This window comes from Pseudophryne corroboree, chromosome 1 (genome assembly GCF_028390025.1).
Source record: "Pseudophryne corroboree isolate aPseCor3 chromosome 1, aPseCor3.hap2, whole genome shotgun sequence".
In the NCBI taxonomy this organism is placed as follows: domain Eukaryota; kingdom Metazoa; phylum Chordata; class Amphibia; order Anura; family Myobatrachidae; genus Pseudophryne; species Pseudophryne corroboree.
This window is the reverse complement of record NC_086444.1, coordinates 122,101,806-122,123,281: the sequence shown is the minus strand read 5'-3', so window position 1 is coordinate 122,123,281 and position 21,476 is coordinate 122,101,806. Positions and strand designations below refer to the sequence as shown.

General features: G+C 48.6%; 1 protein-coding gene across 3 annotated transcripts in view; it reads right to left on the bottom strand.

The window, feature by feature from the left end:
- The window catches only part of GPBP1 (GC-rich promoter binding protein 1), a 130,582-nt gene that overhangs the window by 22,729 nt on the left and 86,377 nt on the right, over positions 1-21,476 (bottom strand). For all 3 annotated transcript variants that reach the window (XM_063962683.1, XM_063962673.1, XM_063962666.1), the window contains one exon: positions 3,623-3,746. In XM_063962683.1, coding sequence (XP_063818753.1) covers positions 3,623-3,746 — 124 coding nt within the window. The remainder of the gene's footprint in view (positions 1-3,622; positions 3,747-21,476) is intronic.

Sequence of the window (21,476 nt, the reverse complement as noted above, 5' to 3'; positions counted from 1 at the left end):
CCCAACCTTGTAGGCTGGCATCCGTAGTCACCAGGACCCAGTCCTGTATGCCGAATCTGCGGCCCACTAACAGATGGGCAGTCTGCAGCCACCACAGGAGAGACAACCTTGTTCTCGGTGACAGTGTTATCCGCTGATGCATGTGCAGATGCGATCCAGACCATTTGTCCAGCAGATCCCACTGAAATGTCCGTGCATGGAATCTGCCGAATGGAATCGCTTCGTACGAAGCCACCATCTTTCCCAGGACTCTTGTGCATTGATGTACTGACACCGTTCCTGGTTTTAGGAGGTTCCTGACAAGTTCGGATAACTCCCTTGCTTTCTCTTCCGGGAGAAATACCTTTTTCTGAACCGTGTCCAGAATCATACCCAGGAACAGCAGATGCGTTGTCGGGGTCAATTGAGATTTTGGAAGATTTAGAATCCACCCGTGTTGCTGAAGCACTACTTGTGTTAGCGTCACACCGACTTCCAGCTGTTCTCTGGACTTTGCCCTTATCAGGAGATCGTCCAAGTAAGGGATAATTAATACGCCTTTTCTTCGTAGAAGAACCATCATTTCGGTCATTACCTTGGTAAAGACCCGAGGGGCCGTGGACAAACCAAACGGCAGCGTTTGAAACTGATAATGACAGTCTTGTATCACGAACCTGAGATACCCTTGGTGTGAGGGGTAAATCGGGACATGTAGATAAGCATCTTTTATGTCCAAGGACACCATGAAGTCTCCTTCTTCCAGATTCGCTATCACTGCCCTGAGTGACTCCATCTTGAACTTGAATTTCTGTATGTACAGGTTCAAGGATTTCAGATTTAGAATAGGCCTTACCGAACCGTCCGGTTTCGGTACCACAAATAGAGTGGAATAATACCCCTTTCCCTGTTGTAGGAGGGGTACCTTGACTATCACCTGCTGAGAATACAGCTTGTGAATGGCTTCCAAAACCGACGTCCTTTCTGAGGGAGACGTTGGTAAAGCAGACTTTAGGAACCGGCGAGGGGGAAACCTTTCGAACTCCAGCATGTAACCCTGAGATATTATCTGCAGGACCCACGGGTCCACTTGTGAGTGAGCCCATTGATTGCTGAAAATCTTGAGTCGACCCCCCACCGTTCCTGGGTCCGCTTGTAAAGCCCCAGCGTCATGCTGATGGCTTTGTAGAAGCCGGGGCGGGCTTCTGTTCCTGGGCAGGGGCTGCGTGCTGCCCTTTCTTACCCTTTCCTCTGCCTCTCGGCAGATAAGACTGTCCTTTTGGTCGCTTTTTATAGGAGCGAAAGGACTGCGGCTGAAAAGACGGTGTCTTTTTCTGTTGTGAAGGGGTCTGAGGTAAAAAGGTGGATTTGCCGGCAGTTGCCGTGGTCACCAGGTCCGAAAGACCGACCCCAAACAATTCCTCTCCTTTATATGGCAATACTTCCATATGCCTCTTGGAATCCGCATCACCTGACCACTGTCGCGTCCATAAACTTCTTCTGGCAGATATGGACATCGCGCTTACTCTTGATGCTAGAGTACAAACATCCCTCTGAGCATCTCGCATATAAAGAAAAGCATCCTTTAATTGCTCTAGAGTCAATAAAATACTGTCCCTATCCAGGGTCTCAATATTTTCAGTCAGAGAATCCAACCACACTACCCCAGCACTGCACATCCAGGCTGAGGCTATTGCCGGTCGCAGTATAACACCAGTATGTGTGTATATACTCTTCAGTGTAGTTTCCAGCCTCCTATCTGCTGGATCCTTGAGGGCGGCCGTATCAGGAGACGGCAACGCCACTTGCTTTGATAAACGTGTGAGCGCCTTATCCACCTTAGGGGGTGTTTCCCAGCGCGCCCTAACCTCTGGTGGGAAAGGGTATAATGCCAAAAACTTCTTTGAAATTAGCAATTTTCTATCGGGGGTAACCCACGCTTCATCACACACATCATTCAATTCCTCTGATTCTGGGAAAAATACAGGTAGTTTTTTCACCCCCCCACATAATACCCCTTTTTGAGGTACCAGCAGTATCAGAGATCTGTAACGCCTCCTTCATTGCCGTGATCATATAACGTGTGGCCCTATTGGAAAATACGTTTGTTTCTTCACCGTCGACACTAGATTCATCTGTGTCGGTACCCGTGTCGACTGACTGAGGTAAAGGACGTTTTACAGCCCCTGACGGTGTCTGAGACGCCTGAACCGGTACTAACTGGTTTGCCGGGCGTCTTATTTCGTCAACTGACTTTTGCAGTGTGCTGACATTATCACGTAATTCCATAACTAAAGCCATCCATTCCGGTGTCGACTCCCTAGGGGGTGACATTACCATCATCGGCAATTGCTCTGCCTCCACACCAACATCGTCCTCATACATGTCGACACACACGTACCGACACACAGCAGCCACACAGGGAATGCTCTAATCGAAGACAGGACCCCTTAGCCCTTTGGGGAGACAGAGGGAGAGTTTGCCAGCACACACCAAAAGCGCTATAAATGTATAAAAACAACCCTAGAAGGTGTTGTTTACTATATATGCGCTCTTAATATATAAATATCGCCAATTTATGCCCCCCTTCTCTTTGTTACCCTGTTTCTGTAGTGCAGTGCAGGGGAGAGTCCTGGGAGCCTTCCTCACCAGCGGAGCTGAGCAGGAAAATGGCGCTGAGTGCTGAGGAGAATAAGCTCCGCCCCTTTTTCGGCTGGATTTTTCTCCCGGTTTTTAAGAAACTGGCCTGGGTCAAAATACATACATATAGCCTTAATGGGTATATGTGATGTATTTCTTTTGCCACTAAAGGTAATTATATTGCTGCCCAGGGCGCCCCCAGCAGCGCCCTGCACCCTCCGTGACTGAGTCAGTGAGCCGTGTGACAACAATGGCGCACAGCTGCAGTGCTGTGCGCTACCTTCATGAAGACTGTGGAGTCTTCTGCCGCCTGTTTTCCGGACCTCCGTTCTGCCGTCTCTTCAGCGTCTGTAAGGGGGATCGGCGGCGCGGCTCCGGGACGAACCCCAGGCTGACCTGTGTTCCGACTCCCTCTGGAGCTAAGTGTCCAGTAGCCTAAGACTCCAATCCATCCTGCACGCAGGTGAGTTGGAAATCTCTCCCCTAAGTCCCTCGATGCAGTGATCCTGTTGCCAGCAGGAATCACTGAGATTGAAACCTAAAAAAAACTTTTCTAAACAGCTCTTTAAGAGAGCCACCTAGATTGCACCCTCTCGGACGGGCACAAAAACCTAACTGAGGCTTGGAGGAGGGTCATAGGGGGAGGAGCCAGTACGCACCATGTGACCTAAAAGCTTTTTTAGATGTGCCCTGTCTCCTGCGGAGCCCGCTATTCCCCATGGTCCTGACGGAGTCCCCAGCATCCACTAGGACGTTAGAGAAACATAATTTACTTATTGTTTTCTAAAATTCTCAAAGAAACTTTTGGCCTAGGGGTGCCATGAAAAAATTCTGATACTCTAGGGCGCCATGATTAAAAAAAAGATGGGAACCGCTGGCTTAAGGATAAACATATTATTCTGCGTGTTGTAAACAGTCCATGATTATTTCCACTCATTCAAATTGGTTTAAACAAAGTACATTTGGTTTATTTAAAAAGTCTGACTGAGACCCATACAGTACCTACCAGCACTGGGACGGCCAATAGCGGCATCAAACGCATCTGAAGAATTGTGGCGTCTCCGGATCACGTGGTAACGGCTGTCCGGACGCACCAAGTTTTCAGGCTGCTTCTCAGTGTTTAGAGAGGTCTACAATGGGAAAACAATCTACAATTAAATTCTATAATATTCACATGTAAAGTTTTTCAATTGGCATAATGCATCCCCAGAAAATGTGAAGCCTTGTACTCACTGCCTGGCCAACAGACCAGGCCTCTGGGCAGCACATGTCAAGAGGAATTTTCAACGGGAACTCTTCCACAAATCAAGAATTAATTAATTACAAAACAAGCAATTCATCACAACTCCAGTTGATGGGCACAACAGACAGGTTCTGAGCCACTGATGGCAAAACTGAATACCATGAGGAAGGAAATGGGAGTAGGTAACGATAGGAAGAGTATACAACTGAAGAGGGCCCTGCTCTTCAGAGCTTACAATCTATAGGAGAGGGCAAGTCACACATGGGTGACAGTGTGATGAAGTCAGTGTGTGGGAACAAAAAGGGTAGGTTAGGAGGAGAGGTAGTAGGCTATGATGAAGATATGGAGTTCGCAGTTTTGGAGACAGATGGAAAGTGATAGGGGGGGAGAGGAGGAGTGAGTTTCAGTCCTGGAGGCAGGAGTGAGAAGAGGTACTCTGTCAGTAGTAGAAGTGGTGGTTATTGGCAGAGCAAAGGGGACAGACAGGAGTGTGGTTACTTGCATAATTTAGTGGGGGAGGGATTTGGTGGGATGAGGGAAGCCTGGTTGGGACCCTAGTTTGGAGAAGCGTGAGCTTTGGTCACCTTTTTGTAGGGAAAAGACAACCTTCTAATCTTCCACTCAATCTTGTGCCAAAACATGCAGCTTCAGCGCCACCTCTATGGGGTGAGCAAATACTGCCACCCTAATAAAAAAAAGGTACAGGCTGGACACACAAACAGGCCACAAAACATACACAACCTATAAAAGCTTTGACAACTGGCATCTCAGCATAACTTACAGAAAATGTAGGGCTATAATTTTAGCGTAGCACCAACTGAGTGACAATAGCAAAACGCGTGCATTAATGTCATTATTAAGAATTCGGCCTAGTCTCTTGAGGTTTTGAAAGTCAGAGAAAAGCCATCAACAGAGTCTCAGAGGACAGTAACTACCCTGTATCTGGACTCTGGGTCGACACCACTTAGGTCGACAGTGAATAGATAGGTCGACACGACCATTACGTCGACATGAACAAGGTCGACATGAGTTTTTCACAATTTAAAAAAACAACAACTTTTCATACTTTACGATCCACGTGGACTACGATTGGGAACGGTAACCTGCCTGAAGCATGGTGAGCGAAGCGAGCCATGCAAGGGGACACGGTGCACTAATTGAGGTTCCTGGTCACTTCACAAAGAAAATTACACCAAAAAAAAGATGAACTCATGTTGACCTTTTTTCATGTCAACCTAATGGCGGTGTCTATTTCTAGTGTCGACCAATAGGTGTCGACCTAGACACTGTCGACCCCGAGTCCCATATCCAACTACCCACCTCCCCGTTATCAGCCTGTGATCCCACTGCTGGCTGGCTGCTGTAGGCACTGCATGGATCCAAGGTCCCATGCAGGTCTCCTGTCTGTCATACTGAGGTGTGCTATATGAGATCGTACATTTAGTGCTAGGTTCCACTGAATTATAATGTAATACACTATTGAAGAGGATCCTAACGGAAACATGGGTCTGTAGACTGACGAAATGATTCCCATGTAGGTAGCTAAAATGTGTAGTGTCCGTCACAATGGACAGGTTAGAAAGTACCAAAGTGGAAGCAGGCAAGTCATTTATTTGTCAATTTATTGTTTTACAAAACTGAAAATAGAAATAAAAAACTTTCATTTGTGGTCAGAGAGTGAAATAAGCTAACTAAAAGGCATACACATGTTTATTACCCTGCTGGCATTCAGGAATCACATACAGGGGCTTATTCTGAGTTGGGAAGAGAACAAAACAGAGCAAGTAACTCTGAACCTTGGTAACACCATGTCGCCCTTCAGATAGGGCAGATGTAAGATGTGCAGAGATTTACATGTGACAGGGGAGTGTTCAAACTCATTATCTACATTACAGTGTAAAAATCAAGCCACGCTGTCCAGCATTTATGGGCAACATGCAAAAGCTGCCAGTATTTACTCTGCATGCAAAAAAGCATCATTAATCGAATTTGCAGTGTGATCTGGTCGATAACATCCAAAACCACAATGCAGTATGCAATTATATCAAAGAGAGCACACAGGGACAGGGACTCCACAAGAAACCCAACCCCACTAAGTGCTGAGAGTGACTAACTGCACTCCTGTGCATGCACACTGCACAGTCTACTGACCATGCATGCGTGGTAGCCATTGCTGGGGAGGGTTCTGGAGGAACCCTCTGCTCTTAATTTTGCAATGTGTAGCCCACAGACTACAGTGGCTAATGCTTCGCATTCCAGAGCTTGGAGAATCTGAGAGCATCACATCCTCCATAGAAAGCTATGGGGGCTGCACCTGCTGTAGGAAACGGAGGGACCGCAGAAGAGATCCTTCACACATTGAGGTGATACTAAATATTTGCAGAGATCCCCTGAAAACGTTTTTTGGGGGAGAATAAGCCTCAAATATTTAATAATAGGCCCCTAAATGTATTTACACCCCTTGCATTGCAAAACGGTTTATTCAAAATACAGTTACTTTTATTTTTTCAATTTTTAACTTTTGCTGCCAACTCCGTATTATCCAGTTAATGGGAAATTAGCCTTTCCATTTCATTGATAACATGCAACTTTTCCCTTGTCTGGACATTTAGTGATGAGAGTGGCAAAAAAATAGAATGGAACAAAGTCTAAATTATAATTAACATTATCCACAAATAATAGGATTTTGATAACCTACCGGTAAATCCTTTTCTCCTAGTCCTTAGAGGATGCTGGGGACGACATCAAGACCATGGGGTATAGACAGGATCCGCAGGAGACATGGGCACTTTAAAGACTTTTCATTGGGTGTGAACTGGCTCCTCCCTCTATGCCCCTCCTCCAGACCTCAGTTGTAGGAACTGTGCCCAGGGAGACTGACATTTCGAGGAAAGGAATTACTTAACTAGTGGTGAGACTCACACCCTCAACCATGCCGCACACATGGCATTCAACATAACACACGCCAACAGGCATGAACCAATTGCAGCAACATGCTGAAACCAAGAAAACACAACTTGTGTAATTCTAATAACTAAACTGCAGGTAAAGTACGCACTGGGACGGGCGCCCAGCATCCTCTACGGACTAGGAGAAAAGGATTTACCAGTAGGTTATCAAAATCCTATTTTCTCATACGTCCTAGAGCAGGGGTGGGGAACCTTTTTTCTACAGAGGGCCATTTGGATATTTATAAAATCCTTCGGGGGCCATACAAAAATTCTCAACTTAAAAAATGACCCTGTCCCCCAGTAGGTCTGCCCCTTAGAGGTACGCGCACGCGCCAAAAAATTGGGTGTGGCCAGTTAAAATGTGACGTGATACACATATGCCCCCAATAGTGTGGTGCCAGATCCACAATTGCCCCTCACAGTGCCAGGTATACAGATGCCCCCACAGTGCCAGGTATACAGATGCCCCCACAGTGCCAGGTATACAAATGCCCCTCACAGTGCCAGGTATACAGATGCCCCTCACAGTGCCAGGTATACAGATGCCCCTCACAGTGCCAGGTATACAGATGCCCCTCAGTGCCAGGTATACAGATGCCCCTCACAGTGCCAGGTATACAGAAGCCCCTCACAGTGCCAGGTATACAGATGCCCCTCACAGTGCCAGGTATACAGATGCCCCTCACAGTGCCAGGTATACAGATGCCCCTCACAGTGCCAGGTATACAGATGCCCCCACAGTGCCAGGTATACAGATGCCCCCACAGTGCCAGGTATACAGATGCCCCTCACAGTGCCAGGTATACAGATGTCCCCACAGTGCCAGGTATACAAATGCCCCTCACAGTGCCAGGTATACAGATGTCCCCACAATGCCATGTATACAGATGTCCCCACAGTGCCAGGTATACAGATGCCCCCCTCCCCTCCGTGCTGCTTACCTTGCTCCTTTCGGCGGGACACGGAGGAGAGCGCGGTTATGTTGGGCGGCGGCGGCATGTAGGACTTGAAACCAGCCGCCGGTTCGAGAGCCAATCAGAGCTCGCGGACCGGCAGCCGCGGCTCCTGATTGGCTCACGGACCGGCGGCTGGTTTGAAGTACTACACGCCGCCGCTCCCACCCGTCAGCCGCGCTCTCCTCCCTGTTCTGACAGCTGAGACACGCTGCCGCCGGACTGAGAGGCAGCGTGTCTCACTGACACAAGCTGGTGGGCCGGACCAAACGGCTTCACAGGCCGTATACGGCCCGCGGGCCGGAGGCTCCCCACCCCTGTCCTAGAGGATGCTGGGGTCTATACCAAAGCTCCAGTATGGGCGGTAGAGTGCGGATGACCCTGCAACACCGATTGACCAAACTTGAGGTCATCATCCTCCAAGGTATCAAACTTGTAAAACTTTGCAAAAGTGTTTGACCCTGACCTAGTGGAGTGGGCCTTTACCGACGTCGGTAACGGCAAACCAGCCGTAGTATGAGCTTGCTGAATCATTTTTAATAAAACGTGCAATAGTCTGCTTGGAAGCAGGACAGCCAATCTTGTTGTGAGCATACAGGACAAACAGAGCCTCTGTTTTCCGTATACGAGCTGTTCTAGCGACATAGATTTTCAAAGCTCTAACCACATCTAGAGATTTTGAATCAGTGAATGTGTCAGTAACTACTGGCACTACAATAGGTTGGTTTATGTGGAAAGATGAAACCACCTTCGGAAGAAAATGTTGACGAGTCCTCAACTCTGCCCTATCTTCATGGAAGATCAGGTAAGGGCTCTTGTGAGACAAGGCCCCCAATTCAGACACCCGCCTTGCGGATGCCAAAGCCAAAAGCATCACCACTTTCCAAGTGAGAAACTTCAACTATCTTTTGTAGAGGCTCAAACCAATCCGATTGAAGGAACTGCAATACCACGTTAAGGTCCCATGGTGCCACTGGAGGCAAGAATGGAGGCTGGATGTGCAGAACCCCATTCACAAAGGTCTGAACCTCTGGAAGAGAGGCCAATTGTTTCTGAAAGAACACTGACCAGGCCGAAATCTGGACCTTGACTGATCCCAATCGGTGGCCCGCCTCCACACCAGCCTGCAAAAAATGGAGAAAAAACGTCCCAGCTCAAACTCTTCCGTAGGAGCCTTCTTGGATTCACACCAAGACACATATTTTCTCCAAACACGGTGGTAATGTTTCGACGTTACTCCCTTTCTGGCCTGAATAAGGGTGGGGATGACCTCCTCGGGAATACCCTTCCTGGCTAGGATACGGCGCTCAACAGCCATGCCGTCAAACGTAGCCGCGGTAAGTCTTGGTACACGCACAGCCCCTGCTGCAGCAGGTCCTCTCGAGGAGGAAGAGACCGAGGATCTTCTATGAGCAACTGCTGAAAATCTGGGTACCAAGCCCTCCTTGGCCAGTCTGGGGCAATGAAGATTGCTCGAACCCTTGTTTTTCTTATGATCCTGAGTACTTTTGGGATCAGCGGAAGTGGAGGGAAGACATACACCGACGGAAACACCCACTGGGTCACCAGTGCATCCACTGCTACTGCTTGAGGGTCTCTTGACCTGGAACAGTATCTCTGAAGCTTCTTGTTGAGACGAGACGCCATCATGTCTACTTGAGGAACTCCCCAAAGACTTGTCACCTCTGCGAAGACTTCTTGCTGGAGGCCCCACTCTCCTGGATAGAGATCGTGTCTGCTGAGGAAGTCTGCTTCCCAGTTGTCTATTCCCGGAATGAATATTGCCGACAGAGCTTGTATATGTTTTTCTGCCCAGCGGAGGATTTTTGTCCCTCTGCCACTGCCGCTCTGCTTTTCGTTCCGCCCTGCCTCTTTATGTATGCGACTGCTGTTACATTGTCCGCCTGGATCTGCACGGGACGGTCTTGAAGAAGATGTACCGCTTGTTGAAGGCCGTTGTAAATGGCTCTTAGCTCCAGAACGTTTATGTGAAGGCAGGCTTCCTGTTGTGACCAACGTCCCTGGAAGTTTTCTCCCTGAGAGACTGCTCCCCAGCCTCGGAGACTTACATCCGTGGTTACCAGGGCCCAGTCCTGAATCCCGAACCTGCGTCCCTCTAGCAGGTGAGAGCTGTGCAACCACCACAGGAGTGAAATCCTGGTTGTTGTTTTTTTTTAATTCAATAAGTTTTTATTGGTTTTTACAATGCTTTAACATTTAAACATTGCCTAGGGCAAACATAACAAACATAAATCAACTAAACTAAAACACTTAAACAAATAAAAAGTAATAAAATCAACAGCATGCTTACGGTTTTACATAGAGAGCATAGTGTGACGTGGTGTTATGTATCCCATTCAAAGTCATATATAGCAACAGAGCAGTGATGACCCAGATTTACTATATATTGTACACACATCGTATTATACTTTGTCACGGCAGTATCATGCCTTTGAACCCGGCTGACCATGGGCCACTCACCCCAGAGATCTCCCACAGAAAACACTCATATCGGTTAGTTAAATAAATCTAGGGTTCAGCAGTATTCATCCGTGAAGCGAAATACCGAGAGCTCATCCACTTTCCCCATATAGCATTAAACTTTTTTTCCGCATTCCTGGCCAGATATACAAATTTTTCATGTACGACAGAGGCATTAACCAGAGCAATCCAGGATTGTGGTGCTGGGGCTTCATTAGCCATCCATAGTCTGGCTATGCAAACCTTGGCCAAAGTACAGAGGTTTACAACATAGCGTCGACTGGGCGGATCTAGAGCTTCCTCATCTATAGTTGCTAATATACAAGAGATAGGTGTAAGTACGGTAGAGGGGATACCCGTAACAACTATGGCACGTATTACCTCCTCCCAAAAAATCGACACCAAGGGACATAGCCATATCATATGCCAAAAGTCTGCTCCCAGACTGCCACATTTGGGACATTTTGAACTGTGGGATCCCCCTATATGTGACAGTCTCAGAGGGGACATATATACCCTGTGTAGCACGAACAACTGAATTTGTTGATATCGGACAGATGATGTTGAAAGCCGGCACGATCCCAGAGCACCCTCCCAAATATCATCCGACACTGGACCCAGATCAGATTCCCACTTGGTCTTGAGGGAGCTAAGGGGGTTAATATGATGCATTTGAAGTAAACGGCCATATATTTTAGAGACTAAATGACCAGATCCCACCGTCTGCAACAGCAATTTGACCGGGGAATCAGTAAGCGCCGGCGGGCCATCGGGGAATTGGGCAGACATAGCATGTCGCAATTGAAGGAAGCGAAAAAAATACGCAGAGGGGACGTTAAATTCCTGTTGAATCTGCTGGAAGGATCTAAAATACCCGTCAGTGTATAAGTGTCCCAGTGAAGTTACTCCCCATGGTTCCCACACCTCCCTGATTTGAAGCTGACACAACTCCGGCAAACCATATTTATTGTCCAGCGGAGTGTCAGGGTCAATGCCCTGTCCTTGCAATATCCGGTGCGCCAGCCTCCAAACAGTAATATATTGTTTAATGAGTGGTAGTGCCGACACTTTGACGCTTCCACAGAGAAGCAGTCTCAGTGGGGAACCACCTGGGTACTCCTGCAATACCAACTGTGAGTGCAGACTTGAAGTGTCAGAATCATTAACCCATTCCCATAGATGTGCTAATTGTGCTGCAAAGTAATAAAAACGAAAGTTGGGAAGAGCCAGCCCCCCTGAAGTTTTGGGCCTGGTCAAAGTATTAAGTTTCAACCGTGCCCGTTCACTAGCCCAGACCAAAGAGGACATCAAACCATCTATCTGTTTGAAAGTTTTCTGGGGGATGTATATTGGGGATTGTTGTAGTATGTACAGGAGTTTGGGCTGAAAAACCATTTTCACCAAGTTAACCCTCCCTGTAACTGTCAGGGGCAGTTACCCCCAGACCTTCACTTTATTGCGAAGATAAGATATTTGCGGTGTAATATTAAGGGAAGTAAATTTATGAGGGTCGTTGGATACCCAAATGCCCAGATATTTAAAGGAATTCACCCATCTTAGTGGGAGAACAACCAATGGGGAGGCAGGGACCTCGCCCTGAAACGGGATAATGGAGGATTTCTCCCAATTGATCAGGAGCCCGGAGTAACATCCGAACTTATTAATAATATCTAAAATCTTAAGCATAGACTCAGCATAGCGATCCACAAATAGCAGGATGTCATCGGCATATAGAGCTATTTTCTCCTCCCTGGTGCCCACTGTATATCCAATAATCTCAGGGTTCGCTCGCAGAAGACATGCAAGGGGTTCAATGGCCATAGCAAACAGGGTAGGGGACAATGGGCATCCCTGACGAGTACCTCTAGACAATGGAAAGGAATGTGATACAAAGCCATTCACCGCCACTCTAGCCAGGGGAGAGGAATACAGCAATCCGACGAATTTGATAAAGCTGGGGCCTATACCAAACTTGCGCATGATACTCCACAAATACTCCCACTCCACGGAGTCAAAGGCCTTAGCGGCGTCCAATGATACTACTATGGATGAGGGTGCCTCACGGGAAACCTGGAGATGGGTAAATAATCGTCTGAGATTAATGGATGTTGATTTATTGGGCATAAATCCCGTCTGATCTGGGTGTATGAGCTGCGTAATGACCTGATTTAATCTACATGCCAGGATTTTGGCCAGAATTTTAATGTCGGTCGGCAGAAGGGAGATAGGTCTATAAGAATCAACCTTCCTATGGTCCTTATCGGGCTTCGGAAGGACAATAATCAATGCCTCCGCCATAGATAATGGGAGGGATTCCTGTGTGAATATCTGATTATATAACTCAAGTAATTGGGGGACAAAAAAATCTAAATTACGTTTATATAGCTCAGACGGTATGCCGTCGAGCCCCGAAGCCTTCCCATTGGGAGCAGCATTGATCGCAGCCACAATCTCCTCTGGCGAGATAGGTGCCTCGAGGAAGTCATGTGCCTCACAAGTCAGCAAGGGGAGCTGTATAGTCTGTAAATATTAGTCTAATTGCATCGGGGTACAGTCTAGTTTAGAGCTATATAATCGCCTATAATACGACACGAATTCCGACGCAATCTGTGGGGTCTGCAATAAAGTGGTACCGTCTGAGGCCTCTATTTCAACCACGGTATTAGCGGATCTCTCACCCCGTGCCAGGGAGGCTAAATATGATCCCGGCCTATCCCCAGAGGCGTAAAAGGCGTGAGAGGAGAAGAGGAGTCTATGCTGAGTCTTTTCCATTAGACATTCCCTCCATTCCCCCTGAGCTGACAACCATGCAGATTTGGAGCTATCCAGGCAATCCTGTAAATATTGTGCCTCTGCAGCAACACTTAGGGTCTCTAGTTCGGAATCCCGGTGCCTGAAAAAGGTTTTTAAATTAGCCCCTCGTTTAATTAGGGTTCCCCGCAAAAAGGCCTTAAACGCATCCCATAAATTAGAGATAGGCTGCCCAGCCTTGTTTATCTCGAAAAATTCCCGCCACGCAGCCACCAAATCTGAACCATCTCCCATATGTACTAGCCAGAACGGATTAAACTTCCACACCGCCTGGCCTCTAGGGCAATTAAAATCCAGGATCAATGTTAAAGGGGAGTGATCCGATATACCCCTAGTCTCATATTTGCTATCCCGGACCCTAGGAATCAGATCGCTCGAGAGAAGAGCCAGGTCAATCCTAGAGAACGAGGAGTGGGAGTGTGAGAAACATGAATATTGTTTAACAGATGGATGTCTCAGTCTCCAGGGATCAACCAGGCCCAGCCCCGACACAACATCAGCAAAATCATTTCTACCAGAATGTGGACCAGAGGGATTAGTAGAGAATCTATCCATCGCTTTATCTAATACATTGTTGAAATCCCCCACACAAACCACGGGTATTCCCGGTGACAAGGCCATAAACCCTGCAACTTTTTTCAGGACATCGGAGGAGTACGGGGGAGGCACATACACGGACAGTAAAAGTAGAGGGGTACAGTGGATCTTACACTTTAAAAACACATATCTCCCCCATGGGTCCGTTTGTACTGACTCCATCACAAAGGGAACAGTCTTCTTTACAAGGATAGAGACCCCCCGAGAGGCAGAAGTGTGTGTAGAATGGAATGCCCACCCTACCCAAGGTCTCTTAATGGCTAGGGTCTTGCTGCCCACCAGGTGGGTCTCCATAAGACATATCACATCAGCGGCATACTGCTTAATTTGTCTAAGCACCAGAGATCGCTTAATCTGGTCATTGAGTCCCCGCACATTCCATGACAACATCCTAAGTCCAACCATGAGGGGTCGTTTTGATAATAATAGAGGCTACAGCCCGCAGCCAGCCAGATCCATCCTCTCTGCATACAAGTACAAGGCACCACCGCTCAATGAATAGATTCGTAAGCCACACACACTCAAATTTCAAACATCCATACCAGAAACAACCGTAGCCTTTAACTTCCCCCCTCCCCCCACCCTGTACACTACTCCCAACCTGCAGCATACTTGGATCCCCTAACCTAACACCGGCTCAAGCCCAGAGCACACAGCTAGTTATACTCTGGGTGGAGCCAAGAATATAATGGCCCTAAGAAAGAGAAAACAAAACACAAACAAAACATCCCCAGCCATTAGACTAAATCACCCCCATAAAATAGAAAAAGGGGCGAAACATACAAAGTCACCCCCCGGGACTTAAGAACAAAATACAATCGGGTATACTCGGACCACAGATATATCCCTCCTCTCCCCCAGCCCTCCCAACCCCCGCATCCCAGCAATATGAATATAATAATTGGCCTGTATGAGAATAATAACAAGACAGAAAATCAGGTAAGTAATTATCCCCCCCACCACCCTCACATCCTCAGGGAGCAGCACTTAGATATTTAAACATTTTCCACATCCTGCATCCCCCCAGTAGATATGCAAACAATCTTATCCTGTACATAAAATCTCTTGCAACCATAGTCACAGGAATTAATCACGGATCAGCAAGAGCCCGTCTCGCCGGGAAGCGTCTATCCAGCCATACTATCGCCTCTCGAGGAGCCGCAAAAAACTTGGTTTCACCATCAGCTACCACTCGTAATCGTGATGGAAAGAGCATGGCGTATGGCAAATCAAGTTCCCGGAGTCTCCTCTTAACAGGCAGAAATTGAGCTCTATCTTTCTGCACCTCCACCGCGAAGTCTGGGAAGACCGATATTGGCGACCCGTTCCATTTTAGGGGGCCTTTCGTGCGAGCAAGTTTCAGAACAGTGTCCCGGTCGCGGAAGTGAAGGAACTTGGCGATGAAGGTACGAGGAGGAGCCCCCGGAGGCAATGGGCGCATCGGAACTCTATGAGCTCGTTCTATGGTGAAATGAGGCGAGAATTCATCGGACCCAAATGCCTTCCGAAGCCATGTTTCTAGAAATTCCTCAGGAGATGAGCCTTCCTCCTTCTCGGGCAAACCGATGAAACGGACATTATTGCGACGTAAGCGTCCCTCCATATCCGTTAGTTTTTTGCGCACATCAGTCATCTGAGACTCCAAAGTATCAGTACGCCGTCCCAGCGGGGTGACAGTATCCTCGACATTGGAGATACGGGTTTCGGCCTCACCCACCCTCTCTCTCACCCGTTGTAGGTCCTGATGGATAATGGAGAGATCAGACTGCACCTGCCCAATTTTATCAGCCAAGCGGGCCTCACTAGCTGTCACGGCATCCAACACTCTTTGTAATGCAGCATCGGGCGGTTCTGATGAGGCAGAGCTGTATGCAGGAGAGGGGGGCGAAGACTCAGCTTGTGTAGTTTCCCTCCTCTGTTGTTGGGGACCGGGATTGCGGACAAACTTCTCCATTGCGCCCGCCGCCGCGTTTTGTTGGCGGCCTTTCACCATTTTGGATAACACAATGCCGCCGTACTCGACCAGGTATATATCAAAGCAATGCAGGCAGAGAGAGGGGGCGCAGGCACTAGCACGCTGTGTGAGGGCCAAGAGGCGCGGGACAAATAAATATATATATATATATATATATATATATATATATATATATATATATATATATATATATATATATATATATATATATATATATATATATATATAAGGACCAGTGTCCTTGACAGTGTTGCTGAGTGTCGGCACAGTGGGTTTGGGAGCTGTGGTCAGAATCAGGGAGTCAGGCAACTTCCCACCCGAACAGACAGCACCCTCCTGAGGCAGAGCAATGCAGGTCTCTCAGTATCAGTCTCCAGCCTTCAGTCAGGTCCAGCTGCCCAAGCTATATGAAAGAGACACTTCCAGCAGGAGAGGTGCGGACAGGAGCAGAGCCGAGCCCGCTGCCAACCACAAGATGGCGCCCAGAAAACCCCACAAACAGCCCAGCCGGTGATATAGCCCTCAGGGGGGCACGGGCTCATGTAGTATACAGCGGGGGTGCTCTCCGGCCGGCGCACAGGCTGCTCCAAATCTAGCCCAGGACTGTCAGGGGCGGGTGGCGGAGCTCCGTGCACGCGGCCCGCCAACCGCAAGATGGCGCCCGGCGGCTTCCCGCAGTCAGCACAGCCGCGACAAGCGCCCTGGCCGTCCGGCGGGGAAATGGACCAGATCGACAAGCTGCTCGAGCGGCGGGGCCCCCGCTCTATCCACTCGCCGGCCGCGGGGTATGTCAGGCAAGCCGGGTGGGAGACGAAAGGCACAGCTCCCGGGCAGCACTATCCAAGATGGCGCCGGCCTCATGCAGGTCAGGATCAGCTCACTCCTTTTAATGTTCCCAGCAGGGACACCGGACACAGGATCCCATTAAAACGAGGCCCAGAACGGACAGCAGGCAGTCAGATAGCCGTACATAGCCACTTAGGCAGTCACTCAGGGGGTGTCAGGATATATTCAGGATATTGTCGGCTGGGGAGCTAGGAGAACACGTCCTACTCCATTTCCAGTCAGGCCACGCCCCCCGAAATCCTGGTTTTTGACGACAGGATTATCTTTCTGTGCATGTGTAGGTGTGACCCCGACCACTTGTCCAACAGGTCCCACTGGAATACTCTGGCATGGAACCTGCCAAACTGTATGGCCTCGTAGGCCGCCACCATCTTCCCCAACAACCGAATGCACTGATGGATCGACATACTTGATGGTTTCAATATCTGTTTTACCATTTTCTGGATTTCCAGAGCCTTTTCCAGCGGAAAGAAATACTCTCTGAACTTATGTGTCCAGAATCATCCAGAGGAAAGACAACCTTGTTGCCGGTTCCAACTGTGACTTTGGGTAAATTATGATCCACCCGTGTTGTTGGAGTATTGACAGAGAGAGTGATATGTTTTGTAACAACTGCTCCCTGGATCTCGCCTTTATCAGGAGGTCGTCCAGATAAGGAATTATACTGACTCCCTTCTGACGAAGGAGAACCATCATCTCCGCCATCACCTTGGTGAATACCCTCGGCGCCGTGGAGAGACCGAGCGGTAACGTCTGGAATTGGTAATGGCAATCCTGAACCGCGAATCTCAGATAAGCCTGGTGAGGAGGATAAATGGGAACATGCAGGTAAGCATCCTTTATGTCCACCGACACCAAGTAGCCCCCTCCTCCAGACTGGCAATCACTGCCCGAAGTGATTCCATCTTGAACTTGAACCTTTTTAGGTAACAATTCAGATCCTTTAGATCTAGGATCGGTCTTACCGAGCCGTCCGGCTTCGGAACCACAAAGAGGCTTGAATAAAAGCCCCTCCCTTGTTGTGACAACGGTACCAGGACTATGACCTGGTCTTGACATAATTTTTGGATTGCCGCTGTTACTGCTTCTCTTTCTGACGGAGAAACTGGCAAGGTCGATTTGAAAAATCGGCATGGGGGAACGTCTTGAAACTCCAGCTTGTACCCCTGGGATACTATCTGCAACACCCAGGGATCCAGGCCAGACAGAATCCAATCCTGGCTGAAGAGTCTGAGACGTGCCCCCACCCGAGCGGCCTCCCGCAAGGAAGCTCCAGCGTCATGCTGGGGATTTTGCAGAAGTAGGGGTAGACTTCTGCTCTTGGGAACCTGGAGCCGCTGTGGGCTTCTTTCCCCTTCCCCTACCTGCAAAGAAGGGGGAACCTCTCGTCTTTTTGTATTTATTCGGCTGAAAGGACTGCATTTGCGGGTGATAGGTCTTTTTTGCTGGTGCAGGCGCAGAGGGCAAAAATGTCGACTTACCTGCGGTAGCCGCCGAGACTAACGCATCCAGGCCATCGCCAATTAAGGCCTCACCTTTATATGGGAGAGCCTCCATGTTTCTTTTGGAATCTGCATCCGCGTTCCACTGGCGAATCCACAACGCCCGCCTAGCCGATACTGCCATGGTAGCGGCCTGTGAACTCAAGAGTCCAATATCCTTCATTGCTTTCAGCATGTAGGCGCCAGCGTCCTTGATATTCCCTAATTTAAGGAGTATCTCATCTTTATCAATCGTGTCAATTTCTGATGACATGCTTTCTGACCATTTTTCAATAGCGCGACTCACCCATGCGCAGGCAATAGTGGGCCTAATCAGTGTACCATTGGTAACATAAATGGATTTCAATGTTGTTTCCATTTTGCGGTCTGGCGGCTCTTTAAGAGAAGCCGTGCCAGGAGCAGGGAGAATTACCTTCTTTGGCAACCTGGAAAGTGCACTGTCTAACAAACGGGGTGACTCCCACTTTTTCCTGTCCTTAGCCAGGAAAGGGTAAACTATGTGAATCCTTTTGGGAATACGAAATCTTTTTATCAGGATTCACCCACATCCCTTTAAACAGAGCATGAAGGCGGGAACGTGACTTTGGACTTCTTTTCCTTACATACATACGCCTTCTCCTGAGGTACAGGAGTGGTTTCTGTAACCTCCAACACGTCCCTTATAGCCACAATCATATATTGTATATTTTTTGCCAATTTATGATCTATCTCTCTGGATTCACTATCGTCGACACAAGAGTCAGAATCCGTGTCGGTATCAGTGTTTACAACATTTGCAAATGGTCTCTTATGTGACCCAGAGGGGCCGCCCGCATAAGGAATAGCAGCATCCTGAAAAATCACATCTTCCACAGATTTTCTCCAGCATGCAGCCTTAGATTCAGACTTATCTAATCTACGGTTAATCAGATGCATACTGTCGCGTATCTCTTTCACCCATGCAGGCTCTTGGTGTGCCGGTAGCGCCACCACATTACAACTCTGTGTCCCTAAAATGGCTTCCTCCGGGAGGAACTCCCTGCCGCAGACATGCCTCACACGTGTACAGCACACCAACAGACACACTTATTTTGGGGACAGACCCACAGTAAAATCTGTCAGAGGGACACAGGATAGGAGCAGCCAGTTCACAACCCCAGCGCCAGTATTCCCTGTGAATACAGAATGTCCACAGCCAAATAGCGCCTTTAAACAGCAATTCACACTATTAAATGCAGCACAATCGCTTTGTGCCCCCCCTTAATAGCACCCTGTACTTGTCAGAAGTGGAGGAGAGGACCAGCGTGTTCTCTGCAGCCTGAGGAGAGAGAGTAAATGGCGCCGAGTAGTGTGCTGGCTGCCTGAGGAAGAAGTTCCGCCACCGCAATGGTGCATCCTTACACTCATATAAAACACTAATATTTATACTGGCGGGGGTAGGGCTGTGCCAGCGGCAACTTATGCCCCCTTTTAGCCAGTTTTGAGGTATTTTTCTTGCTGCCCAGGGCGCCGCTGAGGAAGTTGGTTCTGCTTCTGCACCCTCAGTCCCACGAAGCAGGGAGTCTAATGCCAGCAGATCTCCCTGAAAATAAAAAACCTAACAAAGTCTTTTCAGAGAAACTCAGTAGAGCGCCTCAGAGTGCATCCAGTCGACCTGGGCACATTTCTAAAACTGAGGTCTGGAGGAGGGGCATAGAGGGAGGAGCCAGTTCACACCCAATGAAAAGTCTTTAGAGTGCCCATGTCTCCTGCGGATCCCGTCTATACCCCAAGGTCTTGATGTCGTCCCCAGCATCCTCTAGGACGTATGAGAAAATAAGATTTTACTTACCGATAAATCTATTTCTCGTAGTCCGTAGTGGATGCTGGGGACTCCGTCAGGACCATGGGGAATAGCGGCTCCGCAGGAGACAGGGCACAAAAGTAAAAGCTTTAGGATCAGGTGGTGTGCACTGGCTCCTCCCCCTATGACCCTCCTCCAAGCCTCAGTTAGGATACTGTGCCCGGACGAGCGTACACAATAAGGAAGGATTTTGAATCCCGGGTAAGACTCATACCAGCCACACCAATCACACTGTACAACCTGTGATCTGAACCCAGTTAACAGCATGATAACAGCGGAGCCTCTGAAAAGATGGCTCACAACAATAATAACCCGATTTTTGTACCAATAACTATGTACAAGTATTGCAGACAATCCGCACTTGGGATGGGCGCCCAGCATCCACTACGGACTACGAGAAATAGATTTATCGGTAAGTAAAATCTTATTTTCTCTAACGTCCTAGTGGATGCTGGGGACTCCGTCAGGACCATGGGGATTATACCAAAGCTCCCAAACGGGCGGGAGAGTGCGGATGACTCTGCAGCACCGAATGAGAGAACTCCAGGTCCTCTTTAGCCAGGGTATCAAATTTGTAGAATTTTACAAACGTGTTCTCCCCCCGACCACGTAGCTGCTCGGCAGAGTTGTAATGCCGAGACCCCTCGGGCAGCCGCCCAGGATGAGCCCACCTTCCTTGTGGAATGGGCATTTACATATTTTGGCTGTGGCAGGCCTGCCACAGAATGTGCAAGCTGAATTGTACTACACATCCAACTAGCAATCGTCTGCTTAGAAGCAAGAGCACCCAGTTTGTTGGGTGCATACAGGATAACAGCAAGTCAGTTTTCCTGACTCCAGCCGTCCTGGAAACCGATATTTTCAGGGCCCTGACAACATCTAGCAACTTGGAGTCCTCCAAGTCCCTAGTAGCCGCAGGTACCACAATAAGCTGGTTCAGGTGAAACGCTGACACCACCTTAGGGAGAAACTGGGGACGAGTCCGCAGCTCTGCCCTGTCCGAATGGACAATCAGATATGGGCTTTTGTGAGACAAAGCCGCCAATTCTGACACTCGCCTGGCCGAGGCCAGGGCCAACATCATGGTCACTTTCCATGTGAGATATTTCAAATCCACAGATTTGAGCGGTTTAAACCAATGTGATTTGAGGAATCCCAGCACTACGTTGAGATCCCACAGTGCCACTGGAGGCACAAAAGGGGGTTGTATATGCAGTACTCCCTTGACAAACTTCTGGACTTCAGGAACTGAAGCCAATTCTTTCTGGAAGAAAATCGACAGGGCCGAAATTTGAACCTTAATGGACCCCAATCTGAGGCCCATAGACACTCCTGTTTGCAGGAAATGCAGGAATCGACCGAGTTGAAATTTCTTCGTGGAGCCTTCCTGGCCTCACACCACGCAACATATTTTCGCCACATGTGGTGATAATGTTGTGCGGTCACGTCCTTCCTGGCTTTGACCAGGGTAGGAATGACCTCTTCCGGAATGCCTTTTTCCCTTAGGATCCGGCGTTCAACCGCCATGCCGTCAAACGCAGCCGCGGTAAGTCTTGGAACAGACATGGTACGTGCTGAAACAAGTCCCTTCTTAGCGGCAGAGGTCATGAGTCCTCTGTGAGTATCTCTTGAAGTTCCGGGTACCAAGTCCTTCTTGGCCAATCCGGAGCCACGAGTAT